The sequence below is a fragment of the Hypanus sabinus genome, chromosome 10 (assembly GCF_030144855.1).
Source record: "Hypanus sabinus isolate sHypSab1 chromosome 10, sHypSab1.hap1, whole genome shotgun sequence".
Taxonomy (NCBI): Eukaryota; Metazoa; Chordata; class Chondrichthyes; order Myliobatiformes; family Dasyatidae; genus Hypanus; species Hypanus sabinus.
In genome coordinates, this window is record NC_082715.1 from 23,835,054 (window position 1) to 23,862,641 (window position 27,588).

Below are 27,588 nucleotides of genomic sequence, written 5' to 3' on the forward strand. Positions count from 1 at the left end.
CATAAATTGGGGACCGCTTTGTCGAGCACCTTCACTCCTGTGGTAAACTACATATACCTGTCTGGACACGCCCCTCTGCTGACTGCTCCTGTGGCTCCTCCCACAGACCTCTGTATAAAGGCGATTGGAGGCACTGCTCCTCCCTCAGTCTCCAGGATGTTGTGTGGTGGTCTCTTGCTGCTAATAAAAGCCTATCGTTCGCCTCCCATCTCCAAGAGTTGTTGATGGTGCATCAATTCCTTCTGGCAAAAGTGTTATTTCCCAATGGCTAACCATTTAAATTCATATCACATATCCATTCTGAATGTCGGTCCATGGCCTACTCTTTTGCCACGATGAGGCCACTCTCAAGGTGAAGGAGAAACACATTGTATTCTGTCTAAGTAACCTCCAATTTTGTGGCATGAATCTCGATTTCTCCTTCCACTAATTTTTTTCTTTATTTTGCTTTTCCCCTCTTCCTTCTTTCATTCCCCACTTGGCCTCCTACCTCTTCTCCTCACCTGACCATCACCTTCCACTGGTGCCACTCCTCCTTCCCTTTCTCCCATGGTCCACTCTCCTCTCCTATCAGATTCCTCCTTCTCCAGCCCTTTACCTTCACCACCCACCTGGCTTCAACACTTCAACAATCACCTTCCAACTTGTCCTCCTTCTCCTCCCCCCCCCCCCCCCCCCAGTCTTTTTATTCTGGCATCTTCCCCCTGTCTTTTCTGATGAAGGGTCTCGGCCTGAAACATCAATTGTCTATTCATTTTCATTGATGTTGCCTGACATGCTTAGTTTCTGCAGCTTTTTGTGTGTGTGGATCCCAGATCTGGCTGTATCTGTACTGTCATCAAATTACAAAGATTGCTCTAGTTTGCCCATTTTAAAACATATGCAAATTTGCTTGTTCTACTGATTTTATTAGGATTGCTAAATAGGTTCGTTCTTTTCCTTTAGTTTGTGTAGTTTAGCACAGTAATTCCTTGTAATTTATGTTAGTTTTAAAGTTAATCTGTTTCCTCTGTGTTTTGCTTATGCCCTAATGTATCAATCATTAACCTGGACAATTGTATCATTGTTTCCAGTTGCCCTTTGGGCCCTTTCCTAAGTTTTTATGTACAGGTTTAAGTATTAAATAAAATCATAATATAACAACATATTGAGCTTCATTTGTGCATTTCTCAGAGCAGTTACAATATCTAATTACGACCAAGAACAGTAATTGTGGATTTCACCGTTTTAAATTATGCGGCAGAGTTTAAACTGAGCAAGTTTCAGTTTTTAAACAATTTTGCATTTTATATGGCATGCTTTTTATTTTGTGTTTACATTTGACCTTAATGTCTACATTCAGTTATTTGAAAGGCCATGTTGTTCATCCCACTTAAGTTTGTTATTAAATAATATAATTAAGACTTGTTTTTACCTTCAGTCAATATTTTATTATTTCTTGAATCTGCAGTTTATCTGATTTTTCTGAGTTTTGAATATATCATTCTCAATTATAACCATCTGAAATAATTTAATTTGATTAATTTGCTACTGTTTGGTGGAATGTGAAGAGTACAAATGTGAAGTTTTTTTTAATCTAGTGTGCAATGTGAATTCAGATTTAAGTTATTGGGGAATTTGACTCATGAGCAAAACAGAATTATCTATCACCTAATCTTTCTGTTCTTGCAACATTTTTGCCTAGATCAACCTGAATAATTGAATTTGCGGGAAAAGATTGGGGAAGAATTGACGTGGTGTAGGATAATTACTAAAAAGTATTGAGATTTTAGATTTGGAAGTATTCTGTGAGCTGCTCTTTTGCTCTGTGTGTGTGTGTGTGTGTGGATATATTCAGTGTGGATTGGGTCTGGAGAATGGGATTTTATATAGCCATAACAGAAACGTGGCTGAGAAAAGGGCAGGGCTGGCAGGACCATATTCCAGTATATTCTATGTATGACAGAGGTACAGGTGTAAACGAGGAGGTGGTATTGCCTATCTAATAAGGAGGACATAAAAGAGTGCTTAAGGATGACATAGAACCATAGAACATTACAGCACAGAAACAGGCCTTTGGCCCTTCTTGGCTGTGCCTAACCATTTTTCTGCCTAGTCCCACTGATTTGCACCTGGGCCATATCCCTCCAAGCCCCTCTCATCCATATATCTGTCCAAGTTTTTCTTAAATTTCAAAAGTGAGCCCGCATTCACCACTTCATCTGACAGCTGATTCCACACTCTCACCACTCTCTGTGTGAAGAAGCCCCCCCCCCATGTTCCCTTTAAACTTTTCCCCCTTCACCCATAACCCATGATCTCTGGTCTTTTTCTCCCCTTGCCTCAGTGGAAAAAGCCTGCTTGCATTCACTCTATCTATACCCATCATAATTTTATACACCTCTATCAAATCACCCCTCATTCTCCTACGCTCCAGGGAATAAAGTCCTAACCTATTCAACCCTTCTCTGTAACTCAGTTTCTCAAGTCCCGGCAACATCCTTGTAAACCTTCAACCTTATTAATATCCTTCCTGTAATTAGGTGACCAAAACTGCACACAATATTCCAAATCCGGACTCACCAATGTCTTATACAACCTCACTGTTACATTCCAACACTTATACTCAATACTTTGATTTATAAAGGCCAATGTACCAAAAGCTCTCTTTACGACCCTATCTAATTGTGACGCCACTTTTAGGGAATTATGTATCTGTATCCAGATCTCTCTGTTCTATTGCACTCCTCAGTGTCCTACCATTTACCTCGTATGTTCTACTTTGGCTTGACCTTCCGAAGTGCAATACCTCACACTTGTCCGCATTAAACTCCCATCTGCCATTTTTCAGCCCGTTCCTCCAACTGGTCCAAATCCCTCTGCAAGCTTTGAAAACCTTCCTCACTGTCCACTACACTTCCAATCTTTGTATCATCAGCAAATTTGCTGATCCAATTTGCCACATTATCATCCAGATCATTGATATAGATGACAAATAACAATGAACCCAGCACTGATCCCTGTGGCACACCACTTGTCACAGGCCTCCACTCAGAGAAGCGATCCTCCACTACCACTCTCTGGCTTCTTCCATTGAGCCAATGTCTAATCCAATTTACTACCTCTCCATGTATACCTAGCGACTGAATCTTTCTAACTAACCTCCCAGCCAGGACCTTGTCAAAGGCCTTACTGAAGTCCATGTATACAACATTTTCATCCACTTTCCTGGTAACTTCCTCGAAAAACTCTAATAGATTGATTAAACATGACCTACCACACACAAAGCCATGCTGACTTTTTCTAATAAGTCCCTGTCTATCCAAATACTTGTAGATCCTATCTCTTAGTATTCCTTCCTACCGATGTCAAATTTACCAGCCTGTAATTTCCCGGCTTACTTTTTGAGCCTTTTTTAAACAACGGAACTACGTGAGCTATCCTCCAATCCTCCGGCACCTGACCCGTGGATATCGACATTTTAAATATTTCTGCCAGGGCCCCTGCAATTTCAACACTAGGGAATACTTCAAGGTCCGAGGGAATACCCTGTCAGGTCCTGGGGATTTATCTACTCTGACTTGCCTCGACAGCAAGCACCTCCTCCTCTTTAATCTGTATAAGTTCCATGACCTCCCTATTTGTTTGCTTTGTTTCCATAGTCTCCATTCCAGTTTCCTTAGTAAATACAGATGCAAAAATCCCATTTAATATCTCTCCCATTTCTTTTGGGTCCATACATAGCCAACCACTCTGATCTTCAAGAGGACCAATTAGCCCTCCTGATTTCTTTCTTAAGTATTTTCTTACTCTTTTTATACTCCTCAAGCAACTTATTTCCTCCCTGTTGCCTATACATGTTAGACATTTCTCTCTTCTTCTTTATCAGAGTACCGATATCCCTCGAGAACCAAGGTTCGTTATGCTTATTCATTTTGCCTTTAACCCTGACAGGAACATACAAACTCTGCACTCTCAAAATTTCTCCTTTGAAGGCCTCCCACTTACCAATCACATCCTTGCCAGAGAACAACTTGTCCCAATCTACGCTTTTTAGATCCTTTTGCATTTCTTCAAATTTGGCCTTTTTCCAGTTTAGAACTTCAACCCGAGGACCCGATCTATCTTTATCCATGATCAAGTTGAAATTAATGACGTTATGATCACTGGAACCAAAGTGTTCCCCTACACACACTTCCGTCACCTGCCCTAACTCATTTCCTAATAGGAGATCTAATATTGCATCCTCCCTAGTTGGTACATCTATATATTGATTTAGAAAACTTTCCTGAACCCATTTTACAAACTCTAACCCATCTAGACCTTTAACAGTATGGGAGTCCCAATCAATGAGTGGAAAATTAAAATCCCCTACAATCACAACTTTCTGTCTCCTGCAGTTGTCTGTAATCTCTCTGCAGATTTGCTCCTCCAATTCTTCCTGACTATTGGGTGGTCTATAATACAACCCTATTAATGTGGTCATACCTTCCCTGTTTCTCAGCTCCACCCATACGGCCTCAGTAGACAAGCCTTCTAATCTGTCCTGCCAAAGCACTGCTGTAATATTTTCCTTGACTAGCAAAGTCACCTCCCCACCCTTCATCCCTCTGCCTCTATCACATCTGAAACATCGGAACCCTGGAACATTGAGCTGCCAATCCTGCCCCTCCTGTAGACAAGTTTCAATATTGGCTATGATGTTATAATTCCATGTGTCAATCCAAGCCCTCAGCTCTTCTGCCTTTCCCACAATACTCCTCGCATTGAAATACACACACCTCAGAAGATTATTACCACCACACACAACCTTACTATTTGTGACTTCGCATGAACTACTAACATCATTTATTTTTACCCCTGTTCCACTATCTACTCTGGCACTCTGGTTCCCATCCCCCTGCAAATCTAGTTTAAACCCTCCCCAATAACACTAGCAAGCCTCCCTGCAAGTATATTGGTCCCCTTGTAGTTCAGGTGTAACCCATCTTTCTTGTACAGGTCCCATCTGCCCCAGAAGAGGTCCCAATGATCTAGAAATCTAAAACCCTGCCCCCTACACCAGTTTCTCAGCCACATGTTCATCTGCCAGAGTATCCTACTCTTACCCTCACTGGCATGTGGCACAGGCAGCAATCCAGAGATTACTACCCTCGAGGTCCAGTTTTCCAACTTCCTACCAAACTCTGTACTCACTCTTCAGGACCTCCTGACTCTTTCTACCTATGTCATTGGTACTGATGTGTATCATGACATCTGGCTGATCACCCTCCCACCTCAGAATGCTGTGCACATGATCAGAGACATCTCTGACCCTGGCACCTGGGAGGCAACAAACCATCCGGGAGTCTCTGAGTCTCTGTCACGACCACAGAATCTCCTGTCTGTACCCCTGATTATGGAGTCCCCTATCACTACCACTCTCCTTCCTCCCTCCTTTCTGCACTGCAGAACCAGACTCAGTGCCAGAGATCCAGCTGCCGCAGCTTGTCCCAGGTAAGGCCCCCCCCCCCCCAACAGTATCCAAATTGGTATGCCTGTTTTGGAGGGGAATGGCCACAGGGGAACCCTGCACTACCTGCCCTTTCCTCTTCCCTTGCCTGACGGTAACTCAATTACCTGTGCCCTATTCCTTAGGTGTAACTACCTCCTGCAAGCTACTATCTATGAATTGCTCAGTCTCCCGAATGATCCGGAGGTCATCTAGCTCCTGCTTCAGTTCCCTAACGCGGTCTGTTAGGAGCTGCAGCTGGATGCACTTCTTGCGTATATTGTTGTCAGGGACACCGGAGGTCTTCCTGACTTCCCACATCCTGCAAGAGGAGCTTTCCAACATCCTGCCTGGCATATTCTCTAGTCTGAACAAAAAAAAGCAAAACAGAAACTTACCGGAGCCTACCCTCGCCTCTGCCTGTTTCTCACCGAAGCCTGATTGAGCCAAAGCCATCCCACTCCAACTCAGTCCACTCTGATGATGGCTGTTGTATATGATGGTCTTCCTTTTAAACCTTGGCATGCTACATACTTGTAAGATCATCCAGTGAGATCATTATGAGTAGAATTTCGAAATGAAAATGGGAGTGGGGCTTTATTATACACTCATCAGTAGTCAGTGGGAACGAAAAGGAGCTGTGTAAAGAAATTGCTCATAGTTGTAAGAACAAATGAGTTGTGTTAGTAGGAGATTTTAATTTCCCTGGTATTAGCTGGACAACCCAGACTGTTAAGGGCCTGCACAGATATAGTTTGTAAAATGTGTCCAGAATAGCTTCCTGAGTCAATATATTCTGGAGGTTATAATACTGAACTTCTAGTAGGGAAAAAGGCAGGGGAAGTAACTGAAGTGGCAGTTAAGGAGCACTTTGGATCTAGTGACCATAATTCTATTAGATTTAAGATTGTGTTGGAAAAGGATAGGACAGGTCCACAAATCAGGGTATTAAGCTGGAGCATGGCTAATTTTGGGGTAATTAGCTAAATTCTCATGTGAGCCTGTTTGAAGGAGTAGGAGTGAATAGAAATGAGCATGTTCCAGGGTGAAAGGGCAACTTTGGCTGATGAGTGAGGCTCTGGTTGTAAAAAGGAAGGAACCATACACAGGTTCGGGAGGTTAGGGACAAGTGAATCCATTGATGACTATAAAAAAGATTAAGAATACATTGAAGAGGGAAATAAGGAAGGCAAAGTGGGAATGTGTGATGAATTGGGCAGGGAAGGTTAAGGAAAATCCCAGGAGGTTCTGTAGCTATGTAAATAACAACAGGCAGCTAGGGAGAGAGTAAGTCCCCTTAGAAATCAGCAGGGCTTGCTGATATCTTGAGCTGTCAGAGATGGGTGGGATTTTTAATGAGTATTTCTCTTTGATGTTTGTTGAGGGGAAAATTATGATTGCTCAAGAGAAAAGGGAAACAGGTGGAGATGTTTTTGAAGGCATTTATACTACCAGGGGCAAGGTGCATCCTGCCTTACAGTTCATTAAAGTGGATAAATCCCAGGGTCTGACTGTATGTATCTTTGGACTTCGTGGGAGAAATTGCAGAGGACCTTTCAGAGAGTTTTGCTTCATCATTAGCCATTGGTGAAGTTCCCAAAGACTGAAAAGTGGCTAATGTTCCATTATTTAAGAAAAATATCAAGGACAAGGCAGGGAGCTACAGGATGGTCAGCCTAAGATCAGTAGTGGGGAAGTTACAGGAAGAAATTCTGACTGACAGGATCTATCAGCATTTGAATAGACAGAATATGATTAGGAGTCATCTTGGCTTTATGCATGCTCGATGAACCTTTTGGAATTTTTTGAAGAAATAACCAAAGTTTAAGCAGCAGATGCTGTCTTATTTGGATTTCAGCAAGGCCTTCAACAATGTCCCACGTGGTTGGCTGGTTTGGAAGGTCCCATGGAATCCTGGGAGAGGATTCATAATAAAAGGTGTGGTGGTTGAAGGTTGTTTGTTGGATTGGAGGCCTATGACTAGTTGTGTGCCGCAGTGGTTGTTGTTGGGATCCTTGTTGTTCATTCGTTATATAAATCATTTGGACACATGCTCAAGACTTGATCAATAAGAATACAGGTGTCAAAATTAGGAGGTATTGTTGATGGTAAAGAAGTTTATTATAGAATGCTGAGAAGGATCTTGGAAGTGGGCTGAGAAGTGACAAATAGATTTCAATACAGATAAGTGTTAAGCGATGCATTTTGGAAAGTTAAACCAGCATAAGACTTATATTATGAATGGCAGGACACTAGGGGGCGTAACAGAATAGAAGGACCCAGGAGTGCGAGTGCATAACTTGTTGAAAGCAATATCACAGATAGTTGGTGAAAAGGTGTTTAGCATATTGACTGCCATCAGTTAAGGCACTGAGCATAGGAGTTGGGACATTATGTTCAAGTTTTACAAGTTAATTGGCTGCATTTAGAGTACTGTGTACAGATTTGGTTGTCTTTGTAGGAAAGACATGGTTAAACTGGAAAGAGTGTAGAAAAGAGTGACAAGAATGTTGCTAGGACTAGAGGGCCTGAGTTATAGGGAGCAGTTGGCCAGGCTAGGTATTTATTCTTTTCTTACACTTCCAAGGAATAAATGAGAGATGACCTTAAAAAGGTTTATAAAATCATGAGGGGGGAAAGATAAGGTGGATGATAGCATTCTTTTCTGGGAGGAGGGGGGTCCAAACCTAAGGAGTGTAGATTTGGGATGAGGGGAGATAGGTTGAAATGAACATGACAGGCAACTTTAGAATTCAAAGCGTAGTGAGTGTATGGAATGAACTGCCAGAGTGGTTGAGACAGGTACAACAATATTGTACTAGAAACACCTGTATAGATACATAGAAGGACAGGGCTTCCTGACCTTCTTTACGTCATTAACCGAGGAGTCTATGGACCCCAGTGTTTGGAACCCCTGCCTTATAGGGATTAGGGCTGAATGCACAAAATTGCCCTGCAGTACTTCCACATATTTGGATGCATATTCAAAACAACTGGGTTCTGCTTATGTGCCTTTAAGCTCAGGTTTGTACTGCTAAAGTAATTCTGCCGATTTACTTTTTGACAGAAAAGCAGATTTTTGTGTATATATTCTCCTCTATTACTTGATTTCTTCATTAATAACTGGTTTCTTTAATCTGCTAGTTTTCTAGACTTAGATTTTAACATCATTGAGACTGCTGATATTATGCTTTGTTTTGTCAGTCCCCAGGTCCTTAATAAAGAATCCAATTAAAATAACAACACCTGCTTATTGAGTATTCACTGAGCATATGTAATCCAAATGCATAGTACACAACCTGACTGATAGAGCAAGTGCCTCTAGCATACTAGAATGGTTTGTCCTGCATTCAGAATATTACAGTCAGAGTAACCAAAGAGGTCTCTGAGTCAGGGGAAGGGGAGATATCACTGCATGTGTCACTGTCACAATCTCTCCCCTCTTGTTTTACCACAGTACTTCATGGAATGTGCATATTCTGGCATACAAAACCCAGTGAGGATGAATTGAGGATTTAAAGACAGAAGATCTGCAGATCATTAATGCTTTTGATTAGCTTCTGGCAATCCAATACCTTATTCCTCTTACTTTAGCTTCAGAAAAGCAGTAGAATTCAGTCTTGCAGAATTTTAAATACATGCTAAAAAGAAAATTCACAGTTGTCATCCTCCTGCAAATAATCCAATTCTTATCCATCTCCTATCACTTTTTTTGTTTCATTTGTTACAGCAGTGCCTACTGTAATCTTGAGATGCAGATCCACAGTGATTGATTTCTCCCCATGCTTTGGAACTGAATAAGAACCCTTCATGTCTGACATTAGATAGTGAATATCTGAACTTAAAGTAAATATTGTCAAGGACTATTAGTATCCCAGCTAAATTCTGACTCCTTCGATGTTATTTAGGGGACATTAACCAGCAAAGAAAATCTACATTGATTTCCACCTCCCATATCTGTCCCAGGATAGTTTTCTTTCTGTCATTCACAGTAATATGTGTTGGAGAATAAGAGTTTTTTATTGTGTTGATAAATGTTTATAGTTCTCAATGATTTAATCTGTGTCATATTAAAATATTCCAGACCACAGAGTGCTGGCTGCACCTCCTGATTAAAATATTAAACCAGGCTGTTTCTTGCTGTGTTGTCTCTTCACATGATACCGCAGTTTGTTAACTTATCCTCTTTCCTCCTGGCAGAGAGTTTGGATTTGGAATCAAATGGTACAGAACTCCTGATGACATTGTTTTTATTCATCTTGACTTTCAGCATCTGCATAGTATTTGATGTCAATGTCTACCATGCATAGCCTATGCTTCTATGTGAAAATAATGTAACAAATGACTATTGTGATAGGTTCAAGGGGGATGTTAGGGGCAAGTTTTTTACTCAGAGAGTAGTGGATGCCTGGAATGCACTGCCTGGTGTGGTGATAAAAAAAAATATATTAAAAGCTTTTAAGAGATGTTTGGATAAGCACAATGATATATGGAAGATGGAGGGTTATGGACATTGTTTAGGTAAGAGGGATTAGTGTTCGGGTGTTTTTAGCTGGTTCGATGCAATATTGTGGGCTGTAGGGCTTGTTCCTGTGCTGTGCTCTTCTATGTTCTATATTAAAATATTTTTAAATTGTCCTTTTCTTTCTCCTCCTCACCAAGTTGATTTTTCTAGCTCTATTTTACAGCTGTGTGTTATAGGGAAAAGTGGAGACCTTCATTGCTAGGATGAAGGAAACCAATCATGCAAGTTTTGTGGCCACTGCTGTACAGACGTGTCAGGCTGATAGCTGGGTTTTTGCCACAGCTTGCTAATAAATATTTACTCCTTATTGGAGATGCCTTATGACTTACCTGGGGAGAATATTTTTTTACTATCCTCATTGTGAAGTCTGGATTGCCCAAAATGAGACTCCCAGGTTTATGTACTGGAGCTTAACATGGAGTAGAACTGTTGATTGAGAAGTGATTATTAAATCTTCCCTCATTAATTTATATTTATATTTCATAACACTTTAAAATAATTTAACACTATTCCTTTGTTTTTGATAGTTTTCAAATTCTGTGGGAAGGAAAGTTGGTGTCTGTCCTCCAAAATGCCATGTCATTGCATTTTTTTTTGCTTTATTGTTGTAGTAATGTGGCTTTATTCTATTGAGATTTGGAAATGTTTTCTGTATTAAAGTTCCTGGTGTGCCAGTAAAATCTTTTCTGTAATTACTAATGTACCTTCAGCCATCACAGGAACATTCAATAAAATGACCAAACGTGACTTTTTTTGTAGGACATATTCTTACTGTATGTTGGTTCATGGCCTCCTCTTGTGTCAAGATGAGGCCACTCTCAGGGTGGAGGAGCAACACTTTATATTCCACAAAGTGCACTGCAGATGCTGTGGTCAAAGCAACACGTACTTCAAGCTGGAGGTACTCAGCAGGTCAGACCTGTCTGACCTGCTGAGTTCCTCCAGCTTGTTGTATGTGTTACCTTATATTCCATCTGGGTAGCCTTCAACCTGGTGGCATTAATATCAATTTCTCCTTCTGTTCAAAAAGAAAATTCCTTCCCTCTCCCTTCTTTTATTATCCACTCTGGCCTCTTACATCTACTCACCTGCCTATCACTTCCCCCAGGTCTCCTTATCCTTTCCTTTCTCCTGTGGCCCACTCTAATCAGATTTCTTTCTCTCTAGCCCGTTATCTTTACATTCAGCTGGCTTCCCCTATTACCTTTAAGCAACTCTCCCTCCCCTCTCCCCCCATCTTTTTATTCTAGTGTCTTCCTCCTTCTGTCCAGTTCTGAAGAAGGGTCTTGGCCCAAAACATTGACTAAACTGTTTATTCAGTTCCACAGATGCTGCCTGACTTGCTGAGTTTGTCCAGCATTTTGTGTCTGTTGCTTCTCATGTTGTATATCCAATTCGCTGTTGAAGAAATTTTAGTTAAAATTTTTATCACTTTTTGACTATTTTCAGGCTGCTTCACATGACGTCCCCATACGTCTCTCTCTGTAGCCTCTCACTAAATCTGCACTGGTAAGTTTGTTAGAAATTGGTGGAAGACCTCGGGAGGAAATGTTGTATGTGTAGGCATTTAGCAAGTACTTTGTACCACTGGTGATTTATGGTACGTTTAGCTGCCATTGCTATAGGCTTTATTTTCTGCAAGCACTGACATAACATGAATTTAACTTGGAGATCATAGTCCATCCATGTTAATTTCAGCAACTTTATGAGCACTTATTTTTAGTTGCATGTGTGCATAATTTCTAAGTTTGTATCTAAAATATTGGATCATTTGATCCAATAGGTTACTGCTATAAAAGGCATTACTGGAAAGATTTCTGCAGTTATGAGATATACAGTATGTCTAAATGTTTACAATTAGAATTAAAGAGTGATATACGCTAACAATTCATACTTCTGGACACTTAAAGTAGTAAATGCTCTGTAATACCTAGCAAAGAATAGCACATTTAACTCTGTGCAGTTAAATTTTGGTAAGCCCAGAATTCCCTGTTAAATATGTTTGTAAATTCCTTGTACTACCTTTTCTACAGTATTTAAAGACTCAATAATTACTTAACTTCGTAATTATCACTTCCGTGGTTATTAGTATCATAATGATTAATTTGCCAGTCTAGTATCCAGATGTGCAGGCTGTTAATCAGAGACATAAAGCAGTTACTTGAATTTCAATTCTATTAATCAGAGATTAAAAATTTGGATCAGTATTGGTGCCAATGAATTACCAGATTGTTATAAAAGCTCATTGTTTGTTTGTTGCTTGTTTATTTATTGAGATAAAGCACAAAACAGGCCTGTCAGGCCATTCCAGCCGTGCTGCCCAGCAACCCCTAATTTAACCCTAGCTTAATCATGGGACAATTTACAATGACCAATTAATTTACCAGCTGTGGACTGTGGGAGGAAAACTGAGCACCAGGAGAGAACTCTAATTTTTTAAAAATTTTATTTAGAAATACAGGATGGAGGTAATAGGCCTTACTGGTCCAACATGCCCATGCTACCCAATTACACCCATTAATTAATTACACCATTAATTACACACTAATTAAACCACTAACCCGTCTGTACATCTTTGGAATGTGGGAGGAAAATGGAGCACCTGGAGCAAACCCATGCGGTTACGAGGAGAGCATGGCTCTGTAATAGCATTGAGCTAACTATTATGATACCATGGTTTTGGTGAATGAAATCTGCCACTTTTTCCAATCTGTCAACTATGACTCCATACAATGTTGATTTAGTTGACTCTTTCTGACTCTGAAATCACCTGTGGGCAATCAATGGGAAAATATATATTTATCATTAAGTACATATTATAAAACATTACTGGAACTAGTAATTTTTTTTTCAGTAATTATCTGGAAAATTTCATGGTATATATGGCCATACTGAAGGAATCAAGTCAAAAGCTTTTTGAATTGTTTCTCCTGAAGTTTTACCCACCCCCCCTCATTATTCTGAACTCCCTACTTTTCTCTCTTAATTCACCTGCTTTTGTCTATCATTCCCACAGCCTTAATTCCAGTATTAGTGAATGCCCAGCTTTCCTCTTAGAACCTGATAATAGTTCATTAGTTAATAGTTATTTGTTAAACTGTTAATTGTTCATACTCTGTTGCTGCCTCCTTTGCTAATCACCTGGGATCATCATTCTCCTGAATAAAACCTTGATACTTCCTTTCTTAAAAATGGGTTTCTACCATGGAAGGAACTATTGTTTGACATGGTCCAGATCTAGTTGTTGGAAAGTTTAGAGTTGGCCTTGAGCAAAAAGCACTCTACTAATCATATATCTACACATTTTGTTAACGAGTTTAATACTGAACATTTTCATTGCCTCTCAGGTTTTGTGCAGATGGAGGTTGAGAAAGATCACTGTCTTGCTCTAGGAGATAGTAGATGATGGCACAGTTTCTTATTCTAGGAAGAGTTATAGACTACTTTCCACTCAACCACATTTTAATAGTTTTGAGAAGTTACATTGCTTATTTACACCACTTCCCATTCTGTAGTACACTGATGTTCTTGCATTTTAATGTAACGCTGAACAGTCCATAATTCAATGAGAAACTAAATATTTAAGATGTAGCCAAAATCTTAAAGTTTGGTGTAATTTGTGAACTGGGGAAAATGGAATTCAGTATTGTATTTATGCAGTGTAGTTAGATAATTGACTGTGGTTAAATAGTCTCCAAGTATGTGAAATAAGATATGGATTTGGCCAATCAAGCCTGTTTAACTGTTCGATAAGATTAAGACCTGCTTCAACTTCATCCTTTACAATTCCTTCAATTTCCGTTGTGTCCAAAAACTTGTTGAACTCGATCTGTATTATATTCAACCCCTAAATATCCATAATCCCTTGAACAGAGTTTCAAAATTTGACAATTGTGCAACAGAAGAAATTTCTCATAGATGTCTGAAGAATGTGTCCCTGATTATGAAGCTTTTTCCATGGATCTAGACTCTGCATTCATGGGAGCAGCTTTCCAGCATCTAGTGCATATAATCACTTAAAAATAATTGGTCCTTCTGAGGATCACCTGTTTGTTGTGTAAAATCTCGTCCTTATATATTTATTGCACTTAAGTCTTTTGAACCTCTTTCTGTTGGAAATCCCTTAAATTGCAGGAATTATTCCAGTGAACTCTGCATTCCCTGCAAGGAAAATTTTCTTTACAGTTTGCTTTTTTGCTTACTGCATGTTGGCTGTGATTAATATAGGAGTTTGCAATCAAAGCACAGAAGATTGGAAATATTTTTAGTTTTCAGTAATTCTGATAATATTAAAGGTTTGAATAATTCTTTTATCTATAAGTTTTCTACACTGCTGTTTGCTTTTCTATTTGGAGAAATAAGTCATCACTTATATATTGAATGCTATTTTTAATAACTATGTGAATGTGACCTTCACTTCCTTTGGTTGTGTGACTATGCAAACAATTCTGTCTCTTGTTGAAATGAGTTGGAATATCATATGTATCCAGAGTGATTGCAATACGTCGGGGGGAGGGGTGGAAAATGACCAACAATATGCTGGTATTTGAGGTATAATACAAAAGGGACTTGGTGCATCAGTGTTAAAGGCAATAAAACTCCCATAATGTAGCAGCTTTGGACATTAGATCATAAGATATAGGAGCAGAATTAAGCCTGTTAACCCATTGAGTCTGGTCAGCTATTTCATTATGGCTGATCCAATTTTCCTCTCAGCCTCAATATCCTGCCTGCTGCCCATAAGAATCAAGAATCTTCTGCCTTATATATACAGAAAGCCTTGGCTCCCCCTGCTGCCTGTGGCAAAGAATTCCACAGATTCACTACTCTCTGTCTAAAGAAATTCATCTTCATCTCCATTTTAAAAGGATACCCCTCTATTCTGAGGCTGTGTCCTCTGATCTTAGACACTTCCACCATAGGAAACATCCTCTATCAAGGCATATTACCATTCGATTCCAATGAATACAGGTCCAGAGCCATCAAACACTCTTCATATGACAATCCATTCGATCTTTGAATCATTTTCGTGAACTTCCTTTGAACCCTTCTCCAGTTTCAGCACATCCTTTCTAAGATAGGGTCCCAAAATTGCTCACAATGCTCCAAGTGAAGCTTCACCATTGCTTTATAAAGTCTCAGCATTACATCTTTGCTTTTATATTGTAGTCCTCATGAAATGGATGCTAACATTGCATCTGCCTTCCTCACCACAGACTCGGTTTGCAGATAAACCTTTAGGGAATCCTGCACAATTACTATTGCCAGACTAGTAGTTTTGTTTTCCTTCCTGACAATTAGATGTCACTACTATTAAGACTCAAATTATTTGAACTTTTTCCTAATACCTATTCAATAATAAATTTTCCATCTAACCTTACAAGTTTAAGCAGAAGAGGAAATGGATAAGTACTCTGGTCCTTAGCTCCAGCTACAAGGATGGGTGTTACTGACTTCTGGCTTTTGAAACACAACCCCATTCTGTTTACACACCCTACTTGCAACTGGGAACCTTCATCTCAAACCAGACCAATGAATGAGTCAGATGCCGAACCATCAAAACATGAACTTTCAGATGTTGGATTATTGGTCTTTAATTATAGATGATTTGTTCTCGTTCACAAGTACCATATTGTGTCAGGTTTGCTGGATTTCCTAACCCGTGTTTCTCAGGTACTAAATTATGGTGACGTCATCTCATGAGTAATGCTGAAACAATATCTTGGTTGGGTTGATGTCATATGTAGGAGTAAGCAGTTATGCCTTTGGTTGCAAAGGTGTATGGCAAAGATTTGAATTCTTTTTTTCTCTTGGAAGCCACAACTGTGTCACAGTTACTATAGAGGAAACTAGTAACTTAAAAAATCAATTAAACACTATGTTAACATGATCCTGTTTGTTTTGTAAGTTTTTGGATTTATTTGATTTTCACCAGTCAACATTATTTGTACCTAATACTGAGTAACTCTACAATATATTGACAAACATAAAGCTACTAATAGCTGATAGGATACTCACTCTGTTTTTCGATTCCTCTCATCTGAAACTCTCTAATTGGACATAGGAAAACCACATGCCCAAAATGCCTCTTGAAATGGAGTCTTCTCATTCAAAAATATAATATATTAGAAATGCTCAGCAAATCAGGCAGTGTTTATAGAGAAGGCAACACTTAATATCTCAGGTCCATAATTTGTTATCTGTATTGGGCAAAAGATGGAATAAAGGAAATATAATGAAGAAGGCCTGAAGGTGAAAACACAAAAGGAGAAGGTATATGATAGATCAGAGGGCAGCAGAGATTAAATCTTTGGGTTATCATATGCTACTTCTAAGTCATTCCATGAATTGATGCCTGGTGCCAGCCAATGAAGCTCATTTTCTATTGCTTGTGTATGTGTATATATATATATATATATATATATATATATATATATATATACACACACACATATATATACATATATATACACATATATATATACACACGCACACACGTATGTACATATGTATACATGTATGTACATGTACATATGTATGTAGAGGCATGCGCTTTATGAGGCATTAAGAAACAACGTTTGAATGGCTCTGCTGTTTTTATGGAAGCATGTATATACCATTCATTGCAATTGTTGCTCTAGATTTTTAAAGCATGCCAATAACCTAGAATTACACCTGAGTTCAAATATTTCCAATTCCTTCTCTTGGTGTGCATGAATATATTGAATTGATATATTAATTTACAGTGGAAAAATGAACATTAATAAGGTGAAATCTATGCATCATGATTAATAAAACTGATTTTGAAGGAGAATGCTACAGAATAAAAGGTCAATTGCAGTAGGTCAATTTGAAATGACTTGGTTGTTTTAGCAGACCATCCAGGCTCAACTCAAAGTTGAGTTTAATTGCATCGTTGTAAAAGAAGTACAGTAGGCAATAGCTAGAAAAGCATCTGAATGTGCAGTTTGTTCTTTTAAGCCAGTTTTTCCAGTTTACTTTTAAAGTACACAATCAAGAGAAACAGTGGGTTTTCCTTGTATTCTGGTTAGAAGTTAGGAAAACAAAAAAAGAGATAATAGTTACACACTAATTCAAAGATGGACCATGTAGAATACTTCACTGTGATGTGGCAGACCTTTGCTACTTTCACAACATTTTATTAATAATTTAAAAAGAAGAATTGAGAGTGTTCTGTTCACCCTCTTGTCCTTCAATGCTTTTAACCATTGTACATACTAATTTTAATCCTCTAATGTGAAAATGTTGCCAAAAATAATTAAACTATTCCAGATGCAATTTAAGCAGAGCTTAACACAATCATTTACCCCCTTGTGTTGTGATTCCTTATTGCAGCCATTTACTTTAATGACCTTTTTCCAGTATGAATGATTGCTGTTCATGAATCCCTTAATCACATTGCTCCTTCATAGTTCCAGGCTTTTAATTATTTATATAATACTTAAAATCTATTTTGAAACATTTTCTTTAGGTCAAAGGAGTTCAAAATTGATGACATAATCTTAAGTTTAGAGAGGAACTGTTCCGGTTGATAGCAATAGAATGTTCTTTGCACAAATGATATTTGAAATTTGGAACTTCCTCTCACTTGCTGAAGCTAAAGCAGTTGAAAATCCAAAACTGAATTGAGTGATTTTGGTATGTTTTGTAATGTGCTCAGAAAATGGCACTTTCTTATTTGAAATGTATCCAGTCATAAGATGAGAAGTAAAATTAATTATATTTCATATAATCGTCCCTGGCCGCCTCTTCCTCCTCATCATCATCGTGCATTGCAGAGTACTTCAGTGAAAATTACATTTCTACTATAATTTCTCTGGATGCAAGTTCTATTTACGTGCACATTGTTTTATTTTAAGGTTGAAAAGAACAAAGCAACTAAAACAAAAGGAAGCGGAATCTACAAGCTGCAATACTGAAAATCCATTGCCTAAAATAGAAATACAAACTGGTGAAGATGACACTAAAGAAAATCTCCGTGTGTCTTCACGACATATGATTGACAATGAAAAGTTCATGGATAATTCAGAAAATTCGTTGAAAAGGGATAATCCTGCAGATGACAAAAGAAAATCTGTTCAAAGGAAAGAAATCCGACGTGCAGAGCTTAAGAATTTTTACTTGTCTGGTAGGTAATTGTAAATCATCATACACAGATTTTATAGCTGAAGATTTTTTCAGTTATGTAAAATGAAAATGCATGATGGAAAAGTGTTCCTGGTGTTACTAAGTGAAAAAATACAAGCAAAATTTTTACTTAGGGCCAGTCACAAAGCGTCTTTTTTTTCAGGTCAAATGGGGAAACACCTTTTGGAACAGGAACTCCACAATAGACGCATATACATTCAATCATTTTTTACATTTATTGTGATGCGCAAGTTGTCCTGAAAGTAGAACTAAGAAAGACTGTAGTATTGCATATAGAAAGATTGGAGAGATTAGGGCTGTATCCCTAGAACAAAGATGTCTAAAGCGAATGGACAGAGCAAATAGGAAGAATCTGTTTCCCTGAGTAGAAAGGCAAAGACCCGGGGCATGGATTTATAGTAACTGGAAGAAGGATTAGAGGGGAGATGAGTGAAATTGTTTCACTAGAGAGTTGATGACCTGGGACTAGCTCTCATGCAGAGACTCTCTCCACATTTTAAACAACACTATGCAGGATTCAAAAGTTGCAAATTTGGGGCTATGATCAGGCTGGTGAATCTGTTCCTGTACTACAAGGTGTTGTGACATATTAAAGCTAATGGCTTAACAGGATGGAGTTAAGGATAAAAATATGAGATTGGGAGACAAGGCAATGTGAACTTGTACTGGACAGATTATAAGAATTTATCTGTTCTGTGGGAGGTGATGGGTTTAAATTACCGAAAAGTCCAGGGGAGATTGGGGGCAAGATGTTAGGTAAATTTGCCACTCTAACTTGATCTTAGTGTTTGGGTGAGTGGAGGAATATGATGGGAGTTGGTAGCAATGTGGGGTAAATTAAATGGCATTAGTGTAGAATCAGTAGAAATGGGTGCTTGGTGTTTCACACAGACTCTAGCCCAAATAACCTATTTCCATGCTGCATCTCCTTAACGTTTTTTAAACATCTTGTTTGAAAGGAGTTTACTTAAAGCAAGTTTCAGTGACAGGCTGAAATGATAACTGATGCACTATAGCAGAGATGCACGCAGTCAGATTTTGTGGTGGAGAGGAAGTGAACAGAATTTCATTCTGGGTTACGTAGAACGAATAGGTTTGAAACATGGCCCAGTTGATTTGGCATGCAAATTGATGTTCAGAATGAGAAGTTGGTGGCTGGCACTAAAGGTGATGACATCACTGGATTGATTTCATAAATGAAGGGGCTACCCTTTTCAGAGAGTGAGGAAGAATATTGTTTAGAAATGTTAAAGATGTTCTTATAAGTACAAAATTCTGGGAGAATAAATGTGAGAAACTGTTTCTTGAGCTGGAGTTTCTGCTGTTAGGGGTTGTAATTTCAGGATGAAGGCTTAGCCATTCAGGATCTTCAGATGAAAAGCATTTATGAACAGGGTGGTAATTTTTTGCATATTTGCTTCCGGAGGTTATGGGAGCTCAGTTGCTCAGGTTGAGATTGATTTCCATATTCAAAAATCAAAGAACTTGGCGTTGTAATAGGAAGGTGGGTAAGACACTGTGCAGGCTTGAATTTACTGATTAGTAGAGCACTAGTAAAGTATCTTAATGGGCCACTCTTGCTTTTATTTCTTGATGGTCCTGTTGTTTAACTTATTTCTTGTTCATCGTAAAACCTACGCTGTTTTTGTGAAGGGATTCGTGGTCGTATAGATTTAATTATGCTGCCTTCAGTTTACATGAGAAACAGTTAAAAAATAAGACTAGATCAACCAAAGACTTTGAATATTATGGTCAGGTTCCAGAGATGTTCCACAGCAATTCTCTTGTTTAGTATTCACAATGTGTACATTGTGTGACTACCTTGCAGAGCACCTGCATTCAGTCTGCAGGAGTGACTTAAGAGCTTTCTATTTCCTGCCACTTAAATTCTCCATCTAGCTTTCATTCTGAGAAATCTGTCTGTGGTCTGTTCTTATAACAAAGCCAGATGCAGGCATGAGGAACAATACATTTTGTCACTTGCAGCTTTCTGCACTCAGTATCAAAGTCACTCAAAATCTACGTATTTTCTCTGTATTGGGTCAAGTCATCCATTAGCCCAGTTTCTCTCTCTCCATCGCCACAGCCTAATGTGCTTTACATGTCATGCATTTTGCAGCTCTTACTTTGTTCCTCTGTCTCAATGAAGGTTTTTGGCCTGAAATGTTGACTGTTTATATCCTCCATAAATGCTACCTGACTTGTAGTCACAGAGTCAGAGGAGTACAGCACAGAAACAGACCCTTCAGTCCATCTAGTCCATGCCAAAACTATTTAAACTGCTGAATCCCATTGACCCACACCATGACCATTGCCCTCTGTAATCCCATTCACCCTCATTTCCTGGTTATCCTGCAACAACAAAACTCACATAATATGTTGTCAATTCATATTTTTAATTTTTTTTGCCACTGAACTATACTTGAGGACAATTTACAGTAGCCATATAACCTAATGGGATATCCTTGGGAAGTGAGAGGAAACTGGTGCACCTAGCAGAAATTCGTGGTCACAAGGAGAACGTAAACTGCACAAATCATTTGGGAACGTGGTTAAAACCCACTCCCTGTGGTTGTGAATCAACAACATTAAATTACTGTGCCATTAAAATCCTCAGACCTACTGGACTGATTCATTAGAATTGTTTTTTCCACCCTGCTGTTTGTTTCCTTGCCAACTGTGAATTCTAAAGTATTTAATCAACAGTATCCAAGAGCAAAAGGTCCATGTAATTTTCTCCCTCCCAGATATCTCCAAATGCTTGTGGCTTGTACTCCAACTCCCAAACTCTCCTGAAATTTTTGTGAACCTTCAACATTTACCACAGGTCTAGTCACTTCGATTAAGTGTCCAGAAGTTTCCATTTATGGAGGCAGTAGCATATCTGCTATCCTCCAATTACAAGAGATGTATTAAACAAATTACCTCAGAATCAGGTTTGCTATCATAGAAACATAGAAAACATACAGCACAAAACAGGCTCTTCGGCCTACAAAGATGTGCCGAACATGTCCTGACCTTAGAAATTACTAGGGTTACCCATAGCCCTCTATTTTTCTAAGCTCCATGTACCTATCCATAAGTCTCTTAAAAGACCCTATTGTATCCACCTCCAACACTGCCGCTGGCAGCCCATTCCACGCACTCACCACTCTCTGCATTAAAAACTTACCCCTGACATCTCCTCTGTACTCACTCCCAAGCAGCTTAAACCTGTACCCTCTTGTGGCAACCATTTCAGCCCTGGGAAACAGCCTCTGACTATCCACACAATAAATGCCTCTCATCATCTTGTACACCTCTATCAGGCCACCTCTCATCCTCCGTTGCTCCAAGGAGAAAAGGCCGAGTTCACTCAACCTGTTTTCATAAGGCATGCTCCCCAATCCAAGCAACATCCTTGTAAGCCTCCTCTGCACCCTTTCTATGGTTTCCAAATCCTTCCTGTAGTAAGGCAATCAGAACTGAGCACAGTACTCCAAGTGGGGTCTGACCAAGGTCCTATGTAGCTGCAGCATTACCTCTCGGCTCCTAAATTCAATTCTATGATTGATGAAGGCTAATACACCTTCTTAACCACAGAGTCGACCTGCACAACTGCTTTGAGTGTCCTATGGACATGTATCCCAAGATCCCTATGATCCTCCACACTGCCAAGAGTCTTACCATTAATACAATATTCTTCCATCATATTTGACCTACCAAAATGAACCATTTCAGACTTGCCTGGGTTGAACTCCATCTGCCACTTCTCAACCCAGTTTTGCATCCTATCAATGTCCCACTGTAACCTCTGACAGCCCTCCACACTATCCACAACACCCCCACCCTTTATGTCATCAGCAGGCTTACTAACCCATTTGTCCACTTCCTGATCCAGGTAATTTATAAAAATCAGAACAGATCCCTGAGGCACACCACTGGTGACCGACCTCCATGCAGAATATGACCTGTCTACAACCATTCTTTGTCTTCTGTGGGCAAGCCAGTTCTGGATCCACAAAGCAATGTCCCCTTGGATCCCATGTCTCCTTACTTTCTCAGTAAGTCTTGCATGGGGTACCTTATCAAATGCCTTGCTGAAATCCATATACACTACATCTACCGCTCTTCCTTCATCAGTGTGTTTAGTCACATCCTCAAAATATTCAATCAGGCTTGTAAGGCACGACCTGCCCTTTACAAAGCCATGCTGACTATTCCTAATCATATTATACCTCCCCAAATGTTCATAAATCCTGCCTCTCAGGATCTTCTCCATCAACTTACCAACCACGGAAGTAAGACTCACTGGTCTATAATCTCCTGGGCTATCTCTACTCCCTTTCTTGAATAAGGGAATAATATCCGCAACCCTCCAGTCCTCCGGAACCTCTCCCATCCCCATTGATGATGCAAAGATCATTACCAGAGGCTCAGCAATCTCCTTCCTCGCCTCCCACAGTAGCCTGAGGTACGTCTCATCCGGTCCCACCGACTTATCCAACTTGATGATTTTCAAAACCTCCAGCACATCCTCTTTCTTAATATCTACATACTCAAGCTTTGCAGTCCGCTGCAACTCATCACTAGAATCACCAAGATCCTTTTCCAAAGTGAATACTGAAGTAAAGTATTCATTAAGTACCTCTGCTATTTCCTCTGGTTCCATACACACTTTCCCACTGTCACACTTGATAGGTCCTATTCTTTCACGTTTTATCCTCTTGCTCTTCACATACTTGTAGAATGCCTTGGGGTTTTCCTTAATTCTGCCTGCCAAGGCCTTCTCTTGGCCCCTTCTTGTTTACCTAATTTCCTTCTTCAGCTGTTAGCCTGATAATCTTCTAGATCTCTAACATTACCTAGCTCTCTGAACCTTTTGTAAACTGCTCTATTCTTCTTGACTAGATTTACTGCAGCCTTTGTACACCATGGTTCCTCTACCCTACCATAATTTCCCTGTCTCACTGGAGCGTACCCGTGCAGAACTCCACACAAATATCCCCTGAAGATTTGCCAAATTTCTTCTGTACCTTTCCCTGAGAATATCTGTTTCCAATTTAAGCTTCCAAGTTCCTGCCTGTTAGCCTCATAATTCCCCTTACTCCAATTAAACACTTTTCTAACTTGTCTGTTCCTATCTCTCTCCAATGTTATTGTAAAGGAGAGAGAATTATGATCACTATCTCCAACATGCTCTCCCACTGAGAGATCTGACACCTGACCAAGTTCAATTCCCAATACCAAATCAAATACAGTCTCTACTCTTGTAGGCTTATCTACATATTGTGTAAAGAAACCTTCCTGAACACATCTAACAAACTCCACCCCATCTGAACCCCTTGCTCTAAGGAGATGCCAGTCGATGTTTGGGAAATTAAAATCTCCCACCACGACAACGTTACACCTTTCCAGGATCTGTTTCCCTATCTGCTCTTCGATATCCCTGTTACTATTGAGCGGCCTATAAAAAACACCCAATAGAGTTATTGACCCTTTCCTGTTCCTAACATCCACCCATGGAGACTCCGTAGACAATCCCTCCATGACATCCACCTTTTCTGCAGCCGTGACACTATCTCTGATCAACAGTGCCATGCCCCCACCTCTTTTGCCTCCCTCCCTGTCCTTTCTGAAACATCTAAAACCCGACACTTGAAATAACCTATCCTGTCCCTGAGCTGTCCAAGTCTCTGTAATGGCCACCGCATTATAGCTTCTGGAACTGATCCACGCTCTAAGCTCATCCGGTTTGTTCACAACACTCCTTTGGTTAAAATAGACTCATCTCAAACTGTTGGTCTGAGTGCATCCCATCTCAATCACCTGCCTATCCTCTCTCACACACTGTCTCCAAGCTTTCTCCATTGGTGAGTCAACTGCCTCTTCCCCAGTCTCTTGAGTTTGGTTCCCACCCCCCAACAATTCTAGTTTAAACTCTCCCCAGCAGCCTTCGCAAACCTCCCGGCCAGGATATTGGTCCCCCTGGGATTCAAGTGCAACCTTTTGTACAGGTCTCACCTGCCCCGAAAGAGGTCCCAATGATCCAGAAATCTGAATCCCTGTCACCTGCTCCAATCCCTCAGCCATGTGTTTATCCTCCACCTAATTCTATTCCTATACTCACTGTCACGTGGCACAGGCAGTAATCCCGAGATTACTACCTTTGAGGTCCTGCTTCTCAACTTACTTCCTAACTTCCTGTAGTCTGTTTTCAGGACCTCTTCCCTTTTCCTACCTATGACATTGGTACCAATATTTACCACCTCCAACGGGATCCCACTACCAAGCACATCTTTCCCTTCCCCCCTCCCCACTCTTTCTGCTTTCCGCAGGGATTGCTCCCTACGCGACTCCCTTGTCCATTTGTGCCCCCCCCCCCCAATCCCTTCCCACCAATCTCCCTCCTGGCACTTATTCTTGCAAGCGGAACAAGTGCTGCACCTGCCCTTACACTTCCTCCCTCACCACCATTCAAGGCCCCGACCTGTAAGTCGGCTGGTGTGGTATACTGAGTTCGGTGCTCCCGGTTTGGCCTTTTATATATTGGTGAGACCTGACGCAGACTGGGAAACCATTTTGCTAAACACCTACGCTCCGTCCACCAGAGGAAGCAGAATCTCCTAGTGGCTACACATTTTAATTCAATGTCCCATTCCCATTCTGATATGTTTATCCATGGTCTCCTCTACTGTCAAGATGAAGCCATACTCAGGTTGGAAGAACAACACCTTATATACCGGCTGGGTAGCGTCCAACCTGATGGCATGAACATTGACTTCTCTAACTTCTGTTAATGCCCCTGCTCCCCTTCTTACCCCACCCCGATATATTTAGTTTTCCCCCTCCTTTTTTCTCTCCCTTTCTGCCCATCACTCTACCTATTTTCCATCTCCCTCTGGTGCTCCCCTCCCTCTTTCTTTCTCCCTAGGCCTCCCATCCCATGATCCTTTCCCTTCTCCAGCTCTGTATCCCTTTTGCCAATCACCTTTCTGGCTCTCAGCTTCACCCCACCCCCTCCGGTCTTTTCCTATCATTTCGCATTTTCCCCTCCCCCTCCTACTTTCAAATCTCTTACTATCTTTCCTTTCAGTTAGTCCTGATGAAGGGTCTCGGCCCGAAACGTTGACAGTGCTTCTCCCTATAGATGCTGCCTGGCTTGTCGCGTTCCACCAGCATTTTGTGTGTGTTACGTTATGAAATCTGTTGTTTTGTGGCAGCAGTACAGTGTAATGCATATTGAAATAATTAAAAAACCTATAAATTACAATATTACCTCATCTAGTTTATTATATTAAACTAACTTAACAGACAGTTGCTATCAATCACATATCTGCCTTCTGACATCACACCATGAATTTCTGTTAAGGCACTTTTCAGACTGCCATTGACCCTACCCCTATGCCAGTGTGGATTTAGGATCATGGACACTATTCACTGTTCTTTCTTTCTTTTTAAATCTTTTTATTAATTTTTAAGCAAACATAAATGAAACATGAATACAGAGAGTTTGAGAGTACATAGTTAATAGTTTAAGTAGGCATTCAAATATATGATAATCAATATATAATAACCTCCCAAACTCATAGTATTTATGAACAAAAGAAATATTTTAAAAAACCCAAAAAAGAGGAAAAAAAACACTAACCAATATGGGCCATTGCATAATGTCAAATATATACAGTAGTGCCAATAACTCCGAACCTCCATCCAAATAATTAAGGATAATAAAAGTGAGGTTTAGGAAAAGACAATTTAACTCATATGAAAATGTTGTATTCACTGTTATCCCTTCCCTTATAGAGTTGTACAACACAGGCAGGTCTCGTGGCTCACTATCAAGTAATTTATCTATACTAAACCCATTTACCAGAACTTGGCCTTCTATATATGTTAAATTTCAAGTGCTTGAATGTTAAGGCACCATATAAGTGTTGGATTCTAGATTTCAAATGCTTCAGGTAAATAAGTTCTTTCTCAGAACCTACTTAACCACTTAACCCTTCATCTAAATCTAAGCCCTCTAGTTTTAAGATATCCCTGTGAAGTGAACTGCCTGTGCCTCTCATAATTTGGTATATCTTCATCAGGTCCTCTATTCAAAGGATAACAAATCCAGTTTATTCTCAGACTAAAATACGCCAACCCAAGCAACATCCTGGTGATTCTCCTCTGCACCCCCTTCAGTGCAGTTGCATCCTTCCTGTATGGTGTGACCAGAACTATAGGTAGATACTTTATTGATCCCAAAGGAAATTACATTGTCACAGTAGCATTACAAATACATAGATATACAGATATTAGAAGAAAGAATAAAAATAAGTTACCTCAAACAGTCTAACAGGAGGGTAATCATTTCTCCAGCTATAGGTTGACTCATTATAGAGCATAATGGCTGAGGGTAAGAATGACCTCATATAGCACTCTTTGAAGCAGTGCAGTTGTCTTAGTTTATTACTAAAAGTTCTCCTCAGTTCAGCCAAGATGGCATGCAGAGGGTGAGAAACATTGTCTGGAATTGCCCGGATTTACCATAGGGTCCTTTGTTCTACCACAGCCTCCAGTATGTTCTGTTTGGCTCCTATAACAGAGCCAGCCTTTCTAATCAGTTTATTGAGGCTGTTGGCATCACCCGTGTTGATGCCATTGCCCCAGCACACTTCTGCATAAAAGATTGTACTGGCGACAACAGACTAGTAGAACATGTGAAGGAGAGGCCTGCATACTCCAAAGGAACTTGGTCTCCGCAGGAAATAGAGGCAACTCTGGCCCTTCTTGTACACAGCCTCTGTGTTGGTGCTCCACTCAAGTCTGTCATCCAGTTGCACCCCCAGGTACTTGTAGATCCTCACCACATCCACATCCTCACCATCAGTAGTAACAGGGAGCAGTGCTAGCTTAGTCTTCCTAAAGTCCATCTCCATCTCCTTTGTCATACTAAAGTAGAGCTACAGATGATTCAGCTTACACCATTTGACAATGTCTTCCACTGGTGCCCTGTATTCATCCTCCTGTTCTCCCTTTATACACCCAACTATTGCTGAGTCATCAGAGAATTTCTGTAGATAACATGACTTGATGCTGTATTTAAAGTCTGAGGTATACAGGATAAACAGGAAAGGAGCCAATACAATCCCATGTGGCGCCCCAGTGCTGCTTATAGCCATGTCTAACACACAGCTCTGCAGCTGTACAAACTGTGGTTTGCCAGTCAGTTAGTCCATTATCCAGGATACAATGGATGTGCCAACCTGCATTGAACGGAGCTTTCTCCCCAGTATTGAAGGCACTTGAGAAATCAAAAATCATGACCTGTGCTGTCCTGTTTATCGAAATAGGATTAGTCTCTGTTCTGCAGGTAGATGACAGGATCGCCGATTCCATTGTGCTCCTGGTAGACAAACTGCAGGGGATCAAGGGCTGATCTGACCAGGGGTCAGAG

General features: G+C 40.1%; 1 protein-coding gene across 4 annotated transcripts in view; it reads left to right on the top strand.

Moving 5' to 3' along the window:
* The window catches only part of LOC132400500 (nuclear receptor coactivator 7-like), a 124,265-nt gene that overhangs the window by 20,524 nt on the left and 76,153 nt on the right, over positions 1-27,588 (top strand). For all 4 annotated transcript variants that reach the window (XM_059981506.1, XM_059981505.1, XM_059981504.1 and 1 more), the window contains exon 3: positions 17,876-18,144. In XM_059981506.1, coding sequence (XP_059837489.1) covers positions 17,876-18,144 — 269 coding nt within the window. The remainder of the gene's footprint in view (positions 1-17,875; positions 18,145-27,588) is intronic.